Genomic DNA, 19,883 nt, shown 5'->3' with positions numbered 1-19,883 from the left:
CACATGGGGGTGAAGAAAGAAATTGGGGGGATAAAGTGGGAAAGAAGAGGAGGGAGGCAGACAATGAGAATAAGAATTATCAATCTTTAAATTTATAATAGTATTCAACCATTTTCTGTAAAGGGAGAGACAAACGAAAGCTGTGGTCTGAGTCTTGCAGGTGATTTCACCTCACTTCCAGCAGGAGCTCAATGCATGCGCCTTAGCCGGGGATGTTTCCATGGCATTATGAAGCCACTGAGTTTCTCAGATGCTAAATCGCATCTCAGTTCTATATTTTAATCCTTAACTGTTCCCAGCGAACCTCGCTACAGGAAAAGACACAGCGTAAAGCCATGGCAGCATGCAGCTGCTTCACTTGTGCAGCATGTTATCTCAGACAGTCTGCTGGTCTCAGTATTTGCATTTAAGTGATATGTCAATCATTCATGTATAATTAATTCTCTCATTTCTAGCAATTTTCACATGCTCTCACTAAATTCTTTTGAAGCCTCCATCAGAGATAAACAATAGAGTTGAAGTTTCTTGCTCTGAACCACAACAGAACTGAACAGTTACTTTTATTTATTTATTTTACCTTTGGTACAAAAAACTAAGCCCAACGTCTTCTGTATATTAGGCAAGTACTCTACAGCTGAGCTACACTTTCAATCCCAAACTGTTTGTATTCCTAGAAAAACGAAAGGAGTAAGAATATGATGGAGATCCCAGCACAATTCTTCACAGACCTTGAAAGAACAATAATCAATTTTGTATGGAAAAACAAAAGACCCAGGATAGCCAAAACAACCCTGTTCAACAAGGCAATGTACAGAGGCATCACCATCCCTGACATCAAGCTCTATTTTAGAGCTATAGTCCTGAAAACAGCTTGGTATTGGCACAAAAATAGACAGGTAGACCAATGGAATCAAATTGAAAACCCTGATATTAACCCACACATGTGTGAACATCTGATCTATGACAAAGAAGCTAAAAATATACAATGGAAAAAAGAAAGCACCTTCAACAAATGGTGCTGGCATAACTGGAGGCTGGCATGTAGAAGAATGCAGATTGATCCATGTCTCTCGCCATGCACAAAACTTAAGTCCAAATGGATCAAAGACCTCAACATAAATCCAGCTACACTGAACCTCTTAGAAGAGAAAGTGGGTGGTACCCTTGAACGAATTGGTAAAGGAGACAGCTTCCTAAACATAACACCAGTAGCACAGACAGTGAGATCAACAATTAATAAATGGCACCTCATGAAACTGAGAAGCTTCTGTAAGGCAAAGGACACAGTCAGCAAGACAAAAAGGCAGCCCACAGAATGGTAAAAAATATTCACTAACCCCACATCTGACAGAGGGCTGATCTCCAAAAATTTACAAAGAACTCAGGAAGCAAGTCTCCAAAACACCAAAGGCTCAAATTAAAAAGTGGGCTATAGAACAATATAGAGAATTCTCACTAGAGGAGTCTAAAATGTCTGAGAGGCACCTGAGAAAGTGCTCAACATCCTTAGCCATCCGGGAAATGCAAATCAAAACAACTCTGAGATACCATCTCACTCCTGTCAGAATAGCTAAAATCAAAAACACCAACAACAATTTATGCTGGAGAGGATGTGGTGAAAGGGGAACACTCCTCCATTGCTGGTGGGAGTGCCAACTGGTTCAGCCACTTTGGAAATCAGTATGGAGATTCCTCAGAAAAATGGGAATAAACCTACCACAAGACCCAGTAACTCCACTCTTAGGCATATATCCTAAAGATGCCCATTCTTATAACAAGGATGTCTGTTCCACTATGTTCATAGCAGCATTTTTTGTAATAGCCAGAACTTGGAAGCAACCTAGATGCTCCTCAACCGAAGAGTGGATAGAGAAAATGTGGTACATTTACACTATGGAGTACTATTCAGCAGAAAAAAAACCAATGGAATCCTGAAATTTGCAGGCAAATGGATGACACTAGAAGAAATCATCCTGAGAGAGGTAACTCAGTCACAAAAAGGGAAACATGGCATGTCCTCTCTCATATATGGATTTTAGACATAGATCTGGGGAGTGCCAGCCTACAATCCCATGGCCAGAGAGTCCGGGAAACAGAACCTTCATTCAGTGGCTGATGGAAGAAGAGGCAGACTCCCACAGCTAAGCACTGAGCTGAACTCAAGAAAGCCAGTAACAGAGAGGGAGGACTGATGACCAAAGGGATTAAGACTGGGCTGGTTTAACACCCAGGAACAGCTAACCTGACAAGGGTTAACTCTTGAATCCCAGGCTGATGCCTGGGAATCCAGCATGGGACTGATCAATACCCCCTGAATGTGGGTGTCAGTGAGGAGGCCTAGGTAATCTATTGAGCCTTGGGCAGTAGATGAGTATTTATCCCGGGTATACAAATGGACTTTGGATGCTCATCCAACAATGTGAGACACACTCTCACCCTGAACTCTTGGGGGAGGGTCTAGGCCCTGCCCTGGATGAAATGACAGACTATGGACACCCCCATGGAGGCTCTCACCCTCCCTGGGGAAATGAGGGGATATTGGGGGGCTTGGGGGGAGGTCACAGGAGGAGGGGAGGGAAACGGAGAGGGACCTGGAACTGACTTGTGAAGCAACCTTGTTTCTAATTTAAATTTAGAAATAAATAATAAAAAATGAATATGATGGAGAGGGGAGAGAGATAGTTGCAGTAAGCGGAAACATAGTAGAAACGAACCAAAGTGGTCTCTGACATTGTTGATGTTCATCTTACAAGAAAAAAGCTATAACTCATAACCTACTTGGAGGAACGAAACACCTTGTATCATAAATACATAAATAAATATAAGGAACACTCTTACCTTCAATTTGCAATAACAAGTATCTTTTGCAATAGCTGATAAATGTTAAGAAAATCTGAGGAATAAACCTGAAAACCTTGTCTGAAAAGACAAGTTTAAAAAAAAAACCCAACCATGAAAAGGGAAGGATGCATCCAAAACACTTCTGTTCACAGAAGGGATCATTAGCAGAATTCAGAAACTCAGCAACAAACATAGCTATAAACATTTGTCCCGACAGTCTGCAGGACAAAGAAAACGCTCCTGTGAGAACGGCAACCAGATCTTAGGCCTCCAGTCTTTGAAGTTTGAAATATTTCCCTCAAACTGCAATTGGCTTCTTTCTCTCTGACCTCAGGGGAAGATCACAAAAGCAAATTCTCCCACCCCCCAACCTCCCCCCCCCCCCCGCCACCTTCAGTTATCCAGCCAAAAACTGATAAAGCTCACCAGTGATTCATTACATACTCTCACCGTAAGGGTTCCAGCATAAATGCCATTTTAAGCAAGTCTCTTATGTTTTATTAATGCTTGAAAGACCTTTAACAGCAATGATGGTGCCAAATGGTTCTTACCATATCATGTCATTAAACCCCAGATGTCTGCAGTGACAGGAGCACAGGCCGCCAGCCCCAGGGGTATTCCCTCCCTTCTCATTTCCTGAGCTCATTTACAAGATGAAATTGTGGGGTGTGACTCTCCATATTTCTTTTCCTCTGTATGTCAATTCTTGTTTCTTTGTATTGACTAGAAGAAGATGAAAGAAAAGCAAGAATGAAAAAAAAAACAGGAAGAAAAAGACACTAGGGAGAAAGAAGATCTTGTGAATTAAAATTCACATTGGCAACCTGTTTCTGTTTTTAAATGTCTTACCAAGGAGTAAAGCCACATTAAACGGACTTCAGTTCCTAGTCCTTCCTATCCAACTATGCTTTGTGGTGTTTTCCTCAAGTCCTAATCTTCCCCAGAGCCTATATTCAAAGCATTGTTTCATTTACCAGCCACAAGAGACCACTGTGATGGCCGCAGCTTCTGGCTCATGTCCAGGAACTCACGTGTAATGAAGTTTCTACTCAGTTTGGGCTCGTGCTGTTGTTTTACACCCAAGGGAGTCTCTAATGCTCTCACCTTCCTGAGATTCTGTAGGAAAAACTGAGGGACTATGGATGTCTAGGGGACACACCTTAGCTTCTAGCTATGACTCGTAGGATAGCGGCCTTCTACACTTTGGTTCTTGGTTTTCAGAATCACCAATTCAGTTCTGGCCCTCTCTATGGAGTCTCCTCAGCAAAGCATCCTACTACCATTGCCTCAGCAGGTGTCAATCTACAAGGCAACTGAGTCTCGGAGACAAAGGAAACAACAAGTTTTACTAAAGTATGTGGAGGATGGGAGAGGGAATATAAACCAGGACTCCCCTCTGGCAGTTATTGCTTGAGAAATGGATGCCTGACATTTGACTTTATGGGAGGTTCCTAAGAAAAATTTCATTATCTCACAGTAGCCTCCTGAAGCTGGTTGTATAACAGTAAAAATAAATGGAGAGACAAAGTGGGTGGCACTTTCCAATTCTCTCATACCAGTGTTTCACCAATAATTTCCCATGTTCAGGCAGCAAAGATATTCTACAGCTGTTCTCCTGCCAAACTTCCAAAACAAAACTCAGGAAGCGAAAGCATAGAAGAATACAGAAACAAAACAAAACAAACAACAAAAAAAAAAAGACAGATAGTGTTATTTTCGTTCCCTGTCTTGTTCTCTGGAACCTTTCACCACTTTATTCTCTACTTAAGAAAACTCTTTTTGAAAAAATGCTAAACACAGAGAAAATGTGAGCCCTCCTCTCTCTTGCTTTAGAGGTGTTTATTAACAAGAAATACAGATCTCGGGCTGTATCCTCCAGAGGCAAGGTAGCCAGAAGCTCAGCTTTGTCTTTTCTATATAGGTTCCATACTTGTGCAGTTCACTCTGCTTCTGGTGGAGTTCATGTAGCTGACATGACACTACTAGCCAGAAGCTTCAGATTCTTTGCTGTGTCCACTCTGTGGCCCCCAGTTATCACTAACTGGCCATATGGAAGGGGTTGTCCAACAAGTGAGGGGCATTGTTTCCGGGACTGTATAACTGGCTTTGGACTGGCTGTTTGCCAGGGTGGGTCATGATGTTGGGTCTGTCAGTCCACACCTCCACTGGTTGGCACTGGTGACAATGGATTTGTTTAAATGTTTGCTTTCTCCACCAGAATGTAAGCTTCTCTCACCCAGCTTTGCCTGGCCAGTGCCCACACCAAGCCTATCAAAGCAGAGCCTATCACAGCAAGGCTTTCTTTGATAGCCAATGAATGTGTGAGAAGACTGCAAAAACTTGAAAACGGTGGCCTCTAGAGTCCTTTCCAACTCTCAGGTCTTCTTTGCACGATGCCAGTCTTTTACATGCTTATGACTATCACATGTAATTCTGAATTCCAGACTCAATTTCCAAATTCCCAAGCTTGACATTTACACAACCTGCTTGTTACAAACCTCACTTATTGGTTGCGTATGCATATCACTCTTTTCTTCTAAAAATAAAAAAGAAAACCTATGTATTTATTCATTTATTGGAGGGGTCAGAGGGAGTGTTCCACAATGCGCATCTGGAGGACCGTGGACAACTTGCAGCAGTGAATTCTCTCCTACTCCCATGTGTGTTCTGGGGACTGAACTCGGGTCATCAGGATTGGCACCATACTTGAAAATACTGTAAGTCAAGAGTGCATTTAATACACGCAAGGTAGCAGACATCCTATGTCAGTATCAGTATGCTTAGAGCATCAGTTGTTTAGCTCGAGAATTCCCAGCTGCCCAGAAACTAGTACTTGTTAAAGGCAGTCGGGACAGAGAATCGAAGCACACACTTGCTCACAGCCTCCATCTGATTGCCTATTATTCTAATTTGTACTTGTTTCATTCTGACTTGAAAGATGTGTTGACATTTCCTCCCCATTTCAGAATCTGCAAAGTTTCTGTAAGGTGGCTGTAACTCCGGAGACTTCTTTGAGTATAGTTTTTACAGACACATAGCAGGCACTGGACAACTTGGTAGTATAACTGTATCAACGTTTAGATACTAGACTTAAACTGGGTTGGCAGCATGGGTCTTATTTTTAGCGCCCTCCCTCAAAGACCTCCACAGTAAAGGTCGTAGAAAATATTTTTTCTTTTAAAAACTGAACATATCTATAATTGTACGCGGTGATGTTGCTACACTGACTGCAGTTTTAATTAAGAAAAACACTCTCAGCTGTTTAAAACAGTCCCTTAAAGACGCCGGCTCCTAGCTGAACTCTTCCAGCATCCAGCATCCAGCATCCCACCCCTTCCAGTGGCCTGATGTGCGACGGGGGAGGAGCCATGAGCAAGTTGGCTCTGGGAAGCGGGAGAGCGCGGGATGGGGAAGTCCCGGAAGTCAGTGACCAGAGAGTCTCGGCGGGTTCACTTTGGGCAGTGGTCCCAAAAACTGCGAGCTCTCCAGCGGGGCGGAGACCGCTCCCGACCGTGGCTTGGGGGCGGACCCGGATCGAGGGAGGCGGGTGGGACGCTCTCAGAGGTCTAAGGCGATTGGTGAACGCGGATGAGGGGCGGTGGCGCTCCAGGCGAGGAGCTAACAGGTCGACCGATCAGGGAGCGTGCTGATTGGGCGGTACGGAAGGAGCCGGACCAGAGCCGGCCGCTCATTGGTCTCGGCGGGCCGAGGAGGCGTGGCCGGCACGCGGGAGGGGGAGGGCGAGCGAGTGGGGCGGGCCTGCCCGCGAGCCGGTCCAGCTACGAGTGCGGCGGGAGCACGTCCCAGCTCGGCCGCGGTCCTAGCCTCCGGTCCGCCGCGCTCCGGCTGGGGGGGTCTTGGGACGGGAAGCGCGGCGAATCGACGCGGGCAGCCGGCAGCGGGAAGCAGGGCGGAGGGGGTCGAGGCGCGCTGCGCTGCCACCGGGTCCTTGCCGGGTGCTGCGGGCCCCGGGCGCGCGGGGCTCCGCGGCGCGCGCACTATGCGGGCGGATTGCCGGCCGCCGCGATGGCGAACCGGGCTCCGCTGAGAGCCGCGTACAGTCCGCAGGGTCCCCGAGGCCAGGCCGCGCCCGCCGCCACCGGCCGGGCCGCGCTGCCCAGCGCTGGCTGCTGTCCCCTCCCTCCTGGCCACAACTCCTCCTCCAGGCCTCGGCTTCTCCTGCTGCTGCTCCTGCTGCTCCAGGACGCTGGAGCCCAGCAAGGTGAGTGGTGGCCAGCACGGAGCTGACCTCCCGAGGCTCCTGGCTGTTGCAGGAACCTGCGGACTCATACGGAGATGCAGCAACACCACACTCGATGTGCAAAGGGGGGGGGGGGATCTGCCGCCCGGTGTCTCAAGTTTGCGCCGGGTTACTTTTCCTCGAAGCCATTCATTTCTCTCAAAAGAGAGACTTGAAACCGTGCCAGCGAGGCCTCTTTGCTGTCTCCTGGACTGATGGACGGAGTAGGAAGCAAATTAAAAAGCATCTTGAGCTTGTTGAAGACAGGTAGTGATTACTGTTCTTAGGGAGCGCGCCCAGGTTCTCAAGCGAATGAAGCCGATTGCAGTATCTTTAGAGCCTTGCATTTGTAATTCGTTCTTTAGAGCACCTGCTCGTTAATTGAGGACTGTGGGTTGTAGATTGACTTCTCAAACACAGGGTAGTGGTCCACTACCAAAAGGGCAAAGTTTTCCAGAAAGTAACAAAACTTTTTCCCCCATCTACGATCCTCGGGAAACCTTTTCCAGAAGAGGGCAAAACAGTTGGTTGATAAATCATCACAATGGAAAGAGAATAGAGTTCTGAACTTTTTAGTGTTGCTTTTTCAGACAGCATACCACATTTTGTTTGGCATTAGTTGTTGAACACATTTTCCGTTGCTTTTCTCATTGCAATGAGGAAAGATAAGGATTGTGTTGTTACTTACTGCTAGGAAGAGTTTTTTTTTTAAATACATTTTCATCTATAAGTCTGGCTTCCCGCTGAGTGCACATTTTTGTCAGTAAAGTGCATCTCCAAGGTCATGGGATTGTTTGAGGAGAAACTGTGACTATGACGGCCACATGAGAGCATAATCTCAAAAGGAAATGTGTGCTTGGTTAACTGTACTCTTTCATAGTTACATTTAAACTATTTAGATGAGTGCCAGGCAGGTTTCAGTCAGCACTTACTATATTGAAGTCTGGAAACCCCTGAAGTCTTCGCATCTGTGCATGAGTTTTCTTCTTAAGGGTGGGGAAACAGACCTCTGTGGCTTACAGAAGCTTAGTATGTGCGAAGCCCAGGACTAAGTAGTTCTTGTAAATCAGCGCATTTAACCCATGACTAGGTGAGATAGTTATCCCATTTCCAACAAAAGGAAACCAAGCACAGTGAACAGAGCATATGTTACTGTAGAAAGGAATGTGACTAAATAAGCAGCACACTCCTGTGTTTTGCACACTTTTAGATGAAGTATTTACATCATGTTTAAAACAAGTCTTCCAATAGTACAGTCAGCTATATAGGAGACCATTGTCTTTTGGAATATGTCATGGCCAGACTAATGTAAATGCAATAACATTATCTTATTTTTAATGGCTTTGAATAATTTTAGTCAACATTTTAACAATATATTTGTCTCCCATCTTTCTTACGTAAATACCATTAGAGATCAACGCAAACAAATGATATTAGGGATGTTAAAAGACATGACTTTTATTTCTTCAAAACTGGGTAAATTTTGTTTTGTTATTTATAACCCCTTTGTATATCTTTTCTGTCTTGTTCATATGAGACTAGACATTCCTTTCATAGATTAAGAAAATGAAAGGATAACATGCAGTTATACAAAGGGAAAGCATAATGTTTTCATTAATTATTAATCGTGAGTTACTAAATTAGTAAAATAAGGGCCAGTTTGATGATCATCTGAACATTCAGGAATCATATGAGTGGTGAATTCCCTAATTTTTGAAAATCTCTCACCCATAGGGCCCTAATGGTGCTTGCAGTGAAATTTCTTTGAAGCCAGTCTTAACTAGTATAGCACATTGCTTCCAGGACATCTGACATTCCCTCACACGAGGTGAAGCCCCAAGGCACTTATAGGCTTTTTAATATCAGAGTGCCTACGTGTTCCAAGGTGGAATTTATGCTCTCTAAGAAGCCTTGAGAAAAAGATTGGAAAGAAATAAAAAATGCTATCAGCTGTCTTTTAACTTTTTCAAAATGTTGGTTGTTTGCATGTAGTTATAATAAAAAATAAACTGAAAAATGGTTTTTGCTGCATAGCTCTTTCTCCCCATCTCAGCCTAGCTAGGTGGAAATGTATTCTATGTCTATTCAAGTGCATAAGTGCCTTTTATATTTCTGACAGTGTTTTGAAATGATATTATCTATCACCTTTGTTCCAATTAGTACCGTGCGTAGTTTCTCAACAGACTTGGGGCTGAGAATGACTTTTCTTTCTGTTTGGCTTAAAATAAAATTCACGAAGATTTTGAAAACTTGATCATTCACAATGATGTATCATAACTAGTATTCTTTAAATTTATAAATAGTTTCGGTTTATTAGCTTATATTTATAATGTAGGCATTTTAGATGTAGCTTATATATGTGAATTCTAAAATTCGTGGTAAGTTCAACTTCAAATCTTTATATTAAGTTTCAAATGTTTACATTAAGTTCATTTTCAAAACCTTCTTAAAAATACACATCTTTTAAACAAAACTGAAAGTAGTAGAGATTAGCCTGATTGCATATTTGCTGCCACAATAAATTTACATAATAGGAAGGTGATAGCCTACTGTGATTGAATGTCTATCTCCAGTTTACATTATAGTGGGAATTTGGGTCACCTCATCTCAGTAGCCCAGCTTCCTCCTTTATATTACAGAAGATTTGTATACCTCGTGGGCTGGAATGGACTTGAACATGATAGAATATCAGGAAATTAATTTTTAAAATCCATTAAGACTGATTTGTTTGCAGCCATTCATGCGATATGTTGGCAAGAGTATTGATTTTGGTTTGCAATTTAATAACCTATGAAACAAATCAGGTTGATTCTCTGAAGAAATCATTTCAGTTAGACACTAATATTAGTAGTTAATGCTTGAACAAGTTTGTACTCTGGTAAGCAATTCTTTCATTGCCTTGTGTGGTGCTAAGGAAGTATAGTATTTGCAAATTGTCACAAATGAAGAACTTCTCTCAGCAAAGAAAACTTTATAATTGTCAATATTAGGTTGACTTTGAATTTTCTGTCTTGTCTTAGTTTCATAAAACATAAGAGCAACCCAGGTATGCTTAAACCCTAGCTCTTGGCTGAAACAGGGGAATCAGAACTTCCTGGTTAGCTATACCACATTGTGAAAATTTCCCCAAAAAACCTGTCAACCAACCACTAAACAAAGACAGAGATGCCCCTGACACCCTTCCTAAGCATTCTCAAACTGAAGAAGTAAGCTCCAGCTATTTGCGTGTATTTAATTCAGGTTGGATAGGTAGTTGAGGGCTTAAAGAACAATATAAGAATAAGACTTGAAGTGGTGAAACAGAATGTAATACATGCCCCTAGATGTAGTTATGTGGAAGGGTGTGGAAGGCTGCCCAAGGTGAGAATGAGTGGGAAGAGTGACACACACTGCCATTGCTGAGGTGGGAAGGGAGACAAGTTAGTGGCTTTTCTTGGGGCTCCTGGTTTGCTTCTGGACAACTTTGCCACAGCTTCACAGCGGTGGCACTTTGCGTGCGTTTTACAGAAGATGGTGATAATTGTGAAAAGTAAAAATCTTAGATGAGAACTGTCCTCCTCTGTTTTTCATTTTCCTTTCTAGCCCATATTCACATAGTTGCATAATTTTAACACAGGTAAGCATATTTGTAAAATGCAGTAAATTACAGAACGGAAGATATTATAGCAAGGCATTCATTTTTTTAAACTTAGAAACAAGCTTGCTTCACATGTCAATCCCAGCTCTCTCTCTCTCTCACCTCCTCCTCCACCCCCAACAACCCCTCTAACCTCCCACCCCATCCCCCCTCCATGAGGGATCTCCAAAGTCTGTCATATCATCCGGGCCAGGGCCTAGGCCCTCCCCAATGTGTCCAGGCTGAGAGAGCATCCCTCCATGTAGAATAGGCTTCCAAAGTCCATTCAGATGCCAGGGATAAATACTGATCTAGTACCCGAGGCCCCAAAGATTGCCCAGGCCTCCTCACTGACACCCTCATTCAGGGGATCTGGATCAGTCCCATGCTGGCCTCTCAGCCATCAGTCTGGAGTCCATGAGCTCCCCCTTGTTCAGGTCAGCTGTATCTGTGGGTTTCACCAGTCTGGTCTTGAACCCTTTGCTCATCACTCCTCCCTCTCTGCAACTGGGTTCCAGGAGTTCAGTGTTTAACTACGGGTGTCTGTAAGGCATTCATTTTTTTTATGAAGCTGTTACATCACTTAGCCTTGCTTTTTCAATATTTGCTTTTCTGTTTTTATTAAATTTGTTATTCAGGAGAGAATCTTTAAGGTAGCATTTCACTTCAAAATATTAGTTGGGTAAAGTATATCATGATAATTTCCAGGTCATTATTTGGACTAAATCAACACAATTATAAGAAGATGGTAAATATAAGTTTTCAAATAAACTAGTTTTAATGAAAACCAGTATAATATCCATTAAAGAAGACAAGATAATGGTGACTTATAAAAGTTACTAAACTTCACTTAATCAGCCCATACTCTGAAGAGTGTGTAGTTTAAAGATTGATTTATGAAGAATGTGTAGTTGAAAGATGGCTTCCCTAAGAAGTGTGACCCAGGATTCTCTGCAAAGCTTTTGTTAGTGAAGAACCTGTAGCTTTGGGTTTAAATTGAATTGTTTGGGATTCGAGAGAAATTCTCGATACTCTGCTGTATCTTCATCAAGAACTGTCAAGAGTGAAGGGTAGGTATGATGAGCTCTCGGGAGAGTGAGCATGGTATTCAGAGGCTCTATAAGCAGGTCGAGTAAATAATTCTGTTTAACTGGAGTATGGTGCACAGTGGTATAGATTAAAGGAGACACTACAGTGCCTGAGAAGCCACAGCCTGGATGATAGTTTTCCGTGGCTGAGTTTTGAAGGATTGGCAGATGATGTCCGCATCATAATATCAACAGAAGGGAGTCAGAAGCCTACTGTGTTACAATGTAGCAAGCCACAGCTGCTGGTCTCTGGCATTGTACCTCCTTGAGCCCTTTGCCCTTTGTTTCTGCCTAGTCACTCTCTATAGTGACTTTCCTAGCATTTGTCATTGGCCCCTGTATCACATACAGGATGATATCCAAACTTTTGTGTGTGTCACACATATTTTTTAACCACTGGTGCTTCCGTTCATCTCTGTCCCAACACCATACCAGTACCTGTCAACACTTTATAGTTGGGGTATAAAACTTGGCTACTTTGTATTCCACTAATGGGCAATTTTCGGACTTTTTTTTTAACTGTTTGTACTGATCTCTTTATGTATTCAGTTTCCTGTACTCAGAATGCCCTCTTGCCCTTTCCTTCTCTTGATAATCCTGGGTCTTACTTGAAAATTACCAAGCAGTATTCTTAGAAAGAGCTCTGTAAGCATCACCTATCCATGCTGGATTTCAAGTGTCCCTGTCAACAGACTTGTTTTCCTGTTCCTAATATTTACTGTGGTGTCTGCTATTCAGAATATTTGTATTAACCCCACTTCTGCTGCGTATCTATTGCCCCTGAACATTATTTGGTATCCTTCATGCTTTGGGCTTTTGGCTAATCCCCACACGTAGCCATGAGTCCAGGAGCTTGGACACTCACTAACTCCTGGGAATGGAGTCCTTGAACTTCACTGCCTGCTTGCCCACGGTCTAGCAGTCTAACAGTGTTTCCCAGGCTTCCCAGGAGCGCCAGTTCTCTTTGCTGTAGTTTCCTGACTGTGGGAGTTCCCCTTCAAGCTGGAACTGTGAATATAGACATGGTTAGCTTAGTAAAATCTTGTCTTGAATTGGCTGCTTTCAAGAATGTTAACAGTCCAAATGATTGCCAGAAAGCTGAACAACTCATGTGTCATCTCGTCAGATTCTGACTTAAAGTTTGCTTCTGATAATTGCCATAGCCCTTTTCCTCCCCCCATCATGGGAAAAAGTAGATCAGAGTTCCAGTCATGTCTCACCAGTTGTGTCAACGTTTACAAGCTCCACAGACTTAAGCCCGTCTCTTGGATCATTCAGTGCATGCATCAGTATATGACATTAATTCAACTCTTCTACTCAGCAGTTAAAGTCTCCCCATTTCAAATGTATGAGACCCACTTCTCCATTCCCTACTCCTGGTCCCCATCTCATTTACTGTTCATAGCAGTTCCACCCAGGCTCAATGAAAGGAGTCAAATTCTACAAGTAGAAAACCCGGGTACTGAAGTAAAGCCAGACGACTACCCACTCACACTCAGTACTGCTCTTCCCTCCTCCTGTGACTCCATCTTTTGATGTCTCAGCTGTCCTTGAACGGCACCTTTTACCTTCATTTTGGATTATGATTTATCATATCCTTCCTTGCATGCCTATGGTCTTCACTGAATCCGAGGAGCTTGCTGCCAGGATGCGAGGCATGGCCAGGGTGGTGGGTATGTTTTAGGTAGGATTCTTTGGGCCGTAGAAACTGCAATCCAAATTGTCTGAATGGAGCAAACTGACTGGAGGATTCTGGGGTAATTTTCAGAGTAGAGCTGCACTTCACCAAGCCAAGGGGAAAGCATACAATTGTGCCCCAAACACCAGGTTTCGGGCCTCACTTTCTGCTCACTTTAGTCCAGGGTTCTCTGTATAGAATGGATCACAGTTGCTGGAAGTACCCAAGACAGGTAGGTGCTAACCTGGAGAAATTCTGGGCTTTTCCTTCATAAGCAAAAACAGAGAAGATTTTCCTTCTGGAGCAAAACACAGAAATTGGAGGGAAGAGTGAGTAGGCACCAAGTGAGTCAGTGCCCACCCATGGACCGGTCAGCTGACCAGGAGGCATGAGGTCATGTAACTGTCCAGAACTTCCCAACACTCTCCAGGAGGCTAAGGCACTGAATAGACGAGGCAGTCTGCTCAGGGTGGGAAAAGTGTAGAATATTTAGATTGTGCTACATTTTCCTTCTTTAATTTTCTTTAATTTATGTTAGAAACAAACTTGTTTCACATGTCAATCCCAGCTTACTCTCCCTGCCCTCCTCCCCCACCCTCCCCACCAGACCCCCAAGTACTCCACCCAGTCTCCACTCCAATCCCCAGGGAGGGTGAGGCCCTCCATGGGGGTGTCTAGAGTCTGTCATTTCATCCAGGGTAGGGCCTAGGCCCTCCCCCAAGAGTCCAGGCTGAGAGAGCCTCCCTCATTGTGGGATGGCAGATTGTGCTACTTTTAAAGTAAGAGCTTCATGTGTACAGTAGTTGGGTTGGTGTGTTTGTGAGGTGGACTCTTGTTGTGTATTCCTGGCTGGCCTGTTGCAAGCTATTTAGTTAGCTCAGGCCAGCTCTAAGAGCTACTCAGTCCTCTGCAGTCAGCCTTCTAAGCCTGGGGGCATATGCTACTGCACACAGTTCAGTGATGTCTGATTGAACCCGTGCAGTTTAGGTGAGCTTGTATGGAGTTATGGAGGGTTTCTGAAGTTCTTATCTGGGATTCCCTTCTCAGTTAAGCAAGATGTGTTAAGAGCTTTGTGTTTTATTCCCGCTGTGGCTATGCATGTGAGGAGAGTGTATTGCCCTCCAGACTGCAATGGTCTGCAATGGTAAGCTGCCATAAATGTGCATAATTAAGCATATTAAAATACAGTCAAGAGTTTGCTAACAGACAATGAGTTCTGGTAGAACTTGGCCTCCCAGGAGTACTTGTTGTATCTGCCCTGCTATAAACTGTACAGACAGGGCCCACCTTGGCAAGCAAAAGCTGGTCACTGAAGGCTTGGGGTTATTGAATGTGACATGCTGTCAAATGACTGAGCAGAAGTTGATGGTCTTTTAAGTAGATAACAGGTTTTGAGGATTCAGAATTCTGGAACTTTCCAAGTGAATGGGCTGGGCAATTGGAGTAGAAACGCTTTACCCTCATAAGACCAGAGTTCATCTGGGCCTCTGAAGTTGCTACAAATTTTCAAAAGTAAGGGGACATTGTCCTTCCGGTTAATTAGCTAGATTGTAGCCAAATGTAATGGGTAAACACACAAAGACAAATGCCTGCCTGCTTCCTGAGTGCTGGGATTACAGGCGTGCACTGCCATTGCCCGGCGGTTGGATGTATTTGTAATAGTATTATTGTACTATTGTTAGAATAGCCACTACAGGTGTGTATTAAGAGTATGAGTGAGTATGGGGGGGGTCTGCTTTTGTTACCAGGTGTGCTCATAAAATACCTAATTCACAACACATGAAGTTTGGACTCTTACTATCCACATTTTACAGACAGCAAAACCATAGTTTAGCTACAGTAGTTAACCTCAAGGTCACAGTGAGTTACTAAGAATGGGTCCATGTGTAGTGAGGATTTGTATAGTTCCTTTTCAATTTAGATCTGTAAATTATCTGTGTAACCCCTTAGGGGGCTTGTGCCTGGAAAAGACTCTTCCTGTCCTTTAATTACCTCCAGCTTTTCATCTAGACCAGGTTCTAGGAGATACCCCATCTACAGTGGCATGACATGGCAACTGGTGGTGTCATTGTTCAAGTCTAGTTTAGCTGACGATTTTGGTTGGTGACTTCGATAAAACAAATGCAAATGAGCAACACTAAGTGGACTCGGGAGGCTCTATTTGCTTATCCATGTGATACACACATACATACACAATATGTAACTGATAACTAAAGAAGAGGTTGTGAATTTGAGAGACTGATGGGACATGGGAGGAGTTGTAAAGGGGACGGGGAGAGGTGGAGATGTTGTTAATGCAGTACTCATGAAATTCCCAAAAACAAATAATAAAGACCACATGCAGAGAGGAGTTTGTACAAGAAAGAATGAAGGGATTATTTATTTTTCTAAAACTTGTTCCTTGGCTCTACATACATATCTGCCTTGTATTTAGTATTAAGAAAATAAGAGAAAGGAGCCATCGGGCAATTAAAAAAATGAGGCACAGTCTCAATGTCTTACATGGAAGAAATACGAGGCGGGCCTTCCACTTGCTGGCATTCTGGAAGAACAAAACACAGAAGAGTAAAGAACAGTGATTGCCAGAGGGTGTGTGTGAAGGTGTGAGCTCAGGAGGGGTGAGCACCTGGCTTAGCTCTTTAGTCATGCATTTGCTGACATGCATAGACTGTACAGGACCAAGACGGGCTCTGAGCTCTGGGCGATGATGCCTCTGTTGAGCTGTCACCACCCCTTTGTGAAGAACTTGTGCGCCAAAGCTGCTCTAGAAAAGAAACCATTTACAAATGTAACTGTTATGTGGAAGGTATACCGTGTGAACACCCATCAAGAGAAAACCACAACACCAACATGCATTTCAGACAGAATTGACTTCAGAACAAGGGATATTACCAGGGACAAAGAGCATGAAGTGAACTTAAAGTACTAGGCAGTGATATCTGTTTGTAGTTATACAGCTTACGAGAGACCTGTTAGTTTCAGGGCTGGTCTAGTGCACACTGTGTGAAAATTCGCAGTGTGGATAGAACAGTAAAAACTTCACTGTCGCCAGATGAAACTGGCTGTATTGTTAGCAGTTGTAAGTTTTCTTTATGAACTTTCTTCTACTCACTAGAAGCTGCATGTTTTTCCTATTATTGCACAGATGCATGCTGACACTTAGAGGAAGCATAGTCAGACACTCCGCTTCACTGATAAAACCAAAATCCTTGAAAATGCTCTGGGAAAGTATGAACTGTAATGAAAGTTCCATCGCTCTACACTTGGGATGTATTTTTACAGGTTTCCTAAATTTATATTTGCTGTTGCTAAAGGATACATTTCTAGAAGCCTCGGGGCTCCTATTATTAAAATTCAGCAATTGTGTTATTTGTTAGTAACCATATCATCAAAACACAAGGGGGCTGGAGGCCCAGCCTAAACAGCACCCAGGCACACACTTGTCTAATAATCACACCTGGTTTGGAATTTGATTAGAACAGTCTGAAATAAGTTTGTATTCCTAGTTGCATTATCTCATGGTCATTTGAATATATTCAGTGTTTTCTGTGGGGGACCTTGTAAGAAATAACAGTAAAAGAAAATCTTTCCATTATTTTCCTGGAACAGCATCAAAATTTGCTATCTGCCTCAACATATCTGGCCTTGCACTCTTCAGAGGAAGTGAGTGTACAATCTCTAAGTAATGCCTGGGTATATATCTGTCTGCAGTCCAGTGATGAAGCACTCAGATCAAGTCCAGTGTCCTTTCACCCACTGAAATACATTGGCAATGGAAACTGCGCCATACCGGGTGCCCACCCTTTCTGGTCAGCTGTAGTCTAGTAGACCAGCCATGGGAGGAGGAGGAAGTTGGTAGCAGTGGTGATGGTGATGGACTTTGCAAAGTTCCCAAATGTTGTAGAGACCAGACTACAATGATGGAAGGGTTTGGGGGGTGGTGTTTGCTTTTGTTTTTCTACAGTGTTTTCCACACTGTAGGCATGGACCCTTTAGTCCAGTCGTTTTCAACCTTCCTAATTCTGTGACCCTTTAATACAGTTCCTCATGTTGAGGTAAAATAATTTTCATTGCTACTTTAATTTTGCTAACATTATTAATCATAAAGTAAATATCTGGTATTTCTGAGGGTCTTAGACCTCCCCTCTGAAAGGGTTATTAGACCTCGAAGAAGTCTAGACCCACAGGTTGAGAACTGCTGCTTTAGTAGGTCAAGATGGTTTAGCAGGTCAGGAATCTGCACGCCAGGGTGCCAAGAGTCACGATGTAAATGTATTTCTTCATTTAAAGCAACAGGCAAACATGCGGCTGCTGACCTGGTAAGTATGTGTTCCCTGCCCGGCCACCCCTTCCAGCTGAGCTGTTCCAAACACATAGGTGATAGCAAATTCTATCTAGCTGGGCTAAATTTATCAGTCTTTGAAATGTAAAACATTCGAGAGTGCTCACTGCAGCTGATTGGAGAGACATCCTTTTAACTTGGGTTTCTGGTGCACATCATGTGCTTGGAGAGGAGGGAGTGCTGAACTCCAGCACATATTTCAGCGCATTCTTGGCACACACACTACTGTAGACTCGTTGGCTATGCCCTCCCTCCCCCAACACAGGAGTCTGAAAAAAAAATATGACAGCTCCGTTTTAATTGCTTTCATGATCACTGTGCATGCAAAAACCCTATTTTCATCAATTATTTATTTTGTTAACCTTAAACCATTTTTAATGGTGGAAAGGACAAGAAACAAGTTGTAGTTTTATTGAAACTTTAAAAGGCCCATGAAGACATCTAAAAATTACTCTGAACACTCTGCTTGTACTCTTCTGTAACAGTCATTTTAAAATAACAATCTCAGGTTGATGATAGTCTACAGGAAACACATGAACTGAAACACTGCATTACCTTCATGCAGGAGTTGTCAGGAGCTGACTCTCGGAATTCCATCAACACTTCCAATCACTGCTTTTGCTTTCGCATATAAAAATAACAGTATATTTTGAAGTATTTGGTTATCAAGGGATTGTTTTTTAAGTATTGAAACACAGGAATCACAGACTAGTTTCAAATGTTAGGATTGTTTACAGTAGTTGTTTTTGCCTTTCTATGGGCAAAAGTTACTTACATTTGGTTGCTTATTTTCACAGTGAAGGTTTTTGTAGCCTTGTGATTTTACTTTAGATGACATCCAGAAAAGATTTAAGGTATTTTATGGTATCTTCAGGAGGATATTTTAAGCGTTTTTGTTGTTGTTTCTGTTTTTCTTTTATGTAAAGGCCTGTTTTATTGTAATAATTCAGTGGGTGTATTACACACCCACATTTGCCTTGTTCTCAGCTTACTTTTTTTATATTATTAATTGGCTATGCCTAGTTCTCATGCTTAAATGAAAGCAGGGGTCAAAAATGAAGTTCAGTGTTGACTGAAAGCCAAACTTTATATGAGAAGTGTTTGTTCAGGGAGCAGAATTTATAGCATCAAACTCAAAAGTAGACCAGTGTGCTGCACGACTATGAATCAGATAACAAAACCTTGCCAGCAGAAGACACGTGTTGTGTCAAGTATTGTTAAAAGTGTTCAGGCAGGCAGTTGTTCCTTTGTGGAAGTCAAATTGCCTCTTAATAAATTGAATTTTCTCTATTGCATCCAGTTAATACACACTTACTTGGGGCCTACTACTTGCTACATACTACTAGGCTGTTAGAATCTTTAGTCTATTCTAGTGGGTGATATCAACAGTTCATTGTTAGATAATAAATCCATATGATGGAAACTGTTACAGCTCTTCATTTCCATAATAATTAAGTTAAACCCCAGAAGTATAAATTTTAATGTTTTCTTCTATAAGTTCTATACTATTCCAAAACATGATAATGAATAATAGCTCTTTTAACGAAGAAAACCCCATTATTAAAAGGATCCACTTGTCATCCTATTATAGAGATTCATGGAATCCCAGTTACTGAATGCTGAACATTACCTTGGAGCAACAGCTGAATCTTCTAAATGTACATTTAATTAAAGACCTGGACTCTCAGTTGAAAATCTTCTCTGAGAAAGATGCAAACATTTCATGTTTCCAAACAGTATACTGTTACTAAAACTTTAATCTCAGTTGCTGAAGGAATTTCTGAAACAGAGTAATCCTGTTGCTAAGATATTAAAGTCATTTCTTTCCTACTCTTCAGTAAGTCATTAACCATTTGTTTCTTTTTATTCTGAGAGAGAGAGATTTGGGAGGAGAAGTTAGACAGTCCAATTTCAGTGGAATGTAGAATTAAATGCCATCAAATCTTGCTTTAGTGTCTTTTCCATAAGATGGCCAGTAGTCTGGGATATCTTAGCATGCATTGGTATTTTCTAAAAATCCTGCTGCTGCTCACAGAGACTTTAGCAGCTTGTAGTGTTTGTAAGTATTTATATTTACT

General features: G+C 42.6%; 1 protein-coding gene across 3 annotated transcripts in view; it reads left to right on the top strand.

Annotated features, from left to right (window-relative positions):
- Positions 1–6,601: 6,601 nt before the first annotated feature.
- Positions 6,602–19,883, top strand: part of Dcbld2 (discoidin, CUB and LCCL domain containing 2) — a 61,743-nt gene continuing 48,461 nt past the window's right edge. For 2 of the 3 annotated variants that reach the window (XM_040750618.1, XM_040750617.1), the window contains exon 1: positions 6,602–7,063. In XM_040750618.1, coding sequence (XP_040606552.1) covers positions 6,868–7,063 — 196 coding nt within the window. In that variant the 5' untranslated portion in view covers positions 6,602–6,867. Of the gene's footprint in view, positions 7,064–19,396; positions 19,643–19,883 lie in introns of all 3 variants that reach the window. The other variant, XM_040750619.1, reaches the window with a different exon arrangement.

The sequence above is a fragment of the Mesocricetus auratus genome, unplaced genomic scaffold, assembly GCF_017639785.1.
Source record: "Mesocricetus auratus isolate SY011 unplaced genomic scaffold, BCM_Maur_2.0 Super-Scaffold_100008, whole genome shotgun sequence".
Taxonomy (NCBI): domain Eukaryota; kingdom Metazoa; phylum Chordata; class Mammalia; order Rodentia; family Cricetidae; genus Mesocricetus; species Mesocricetus auratus.
Note: the sequence above shows the minus strand (reverse complement) of the source record. Positions and strands in the feature narration are given on the sequence as shown.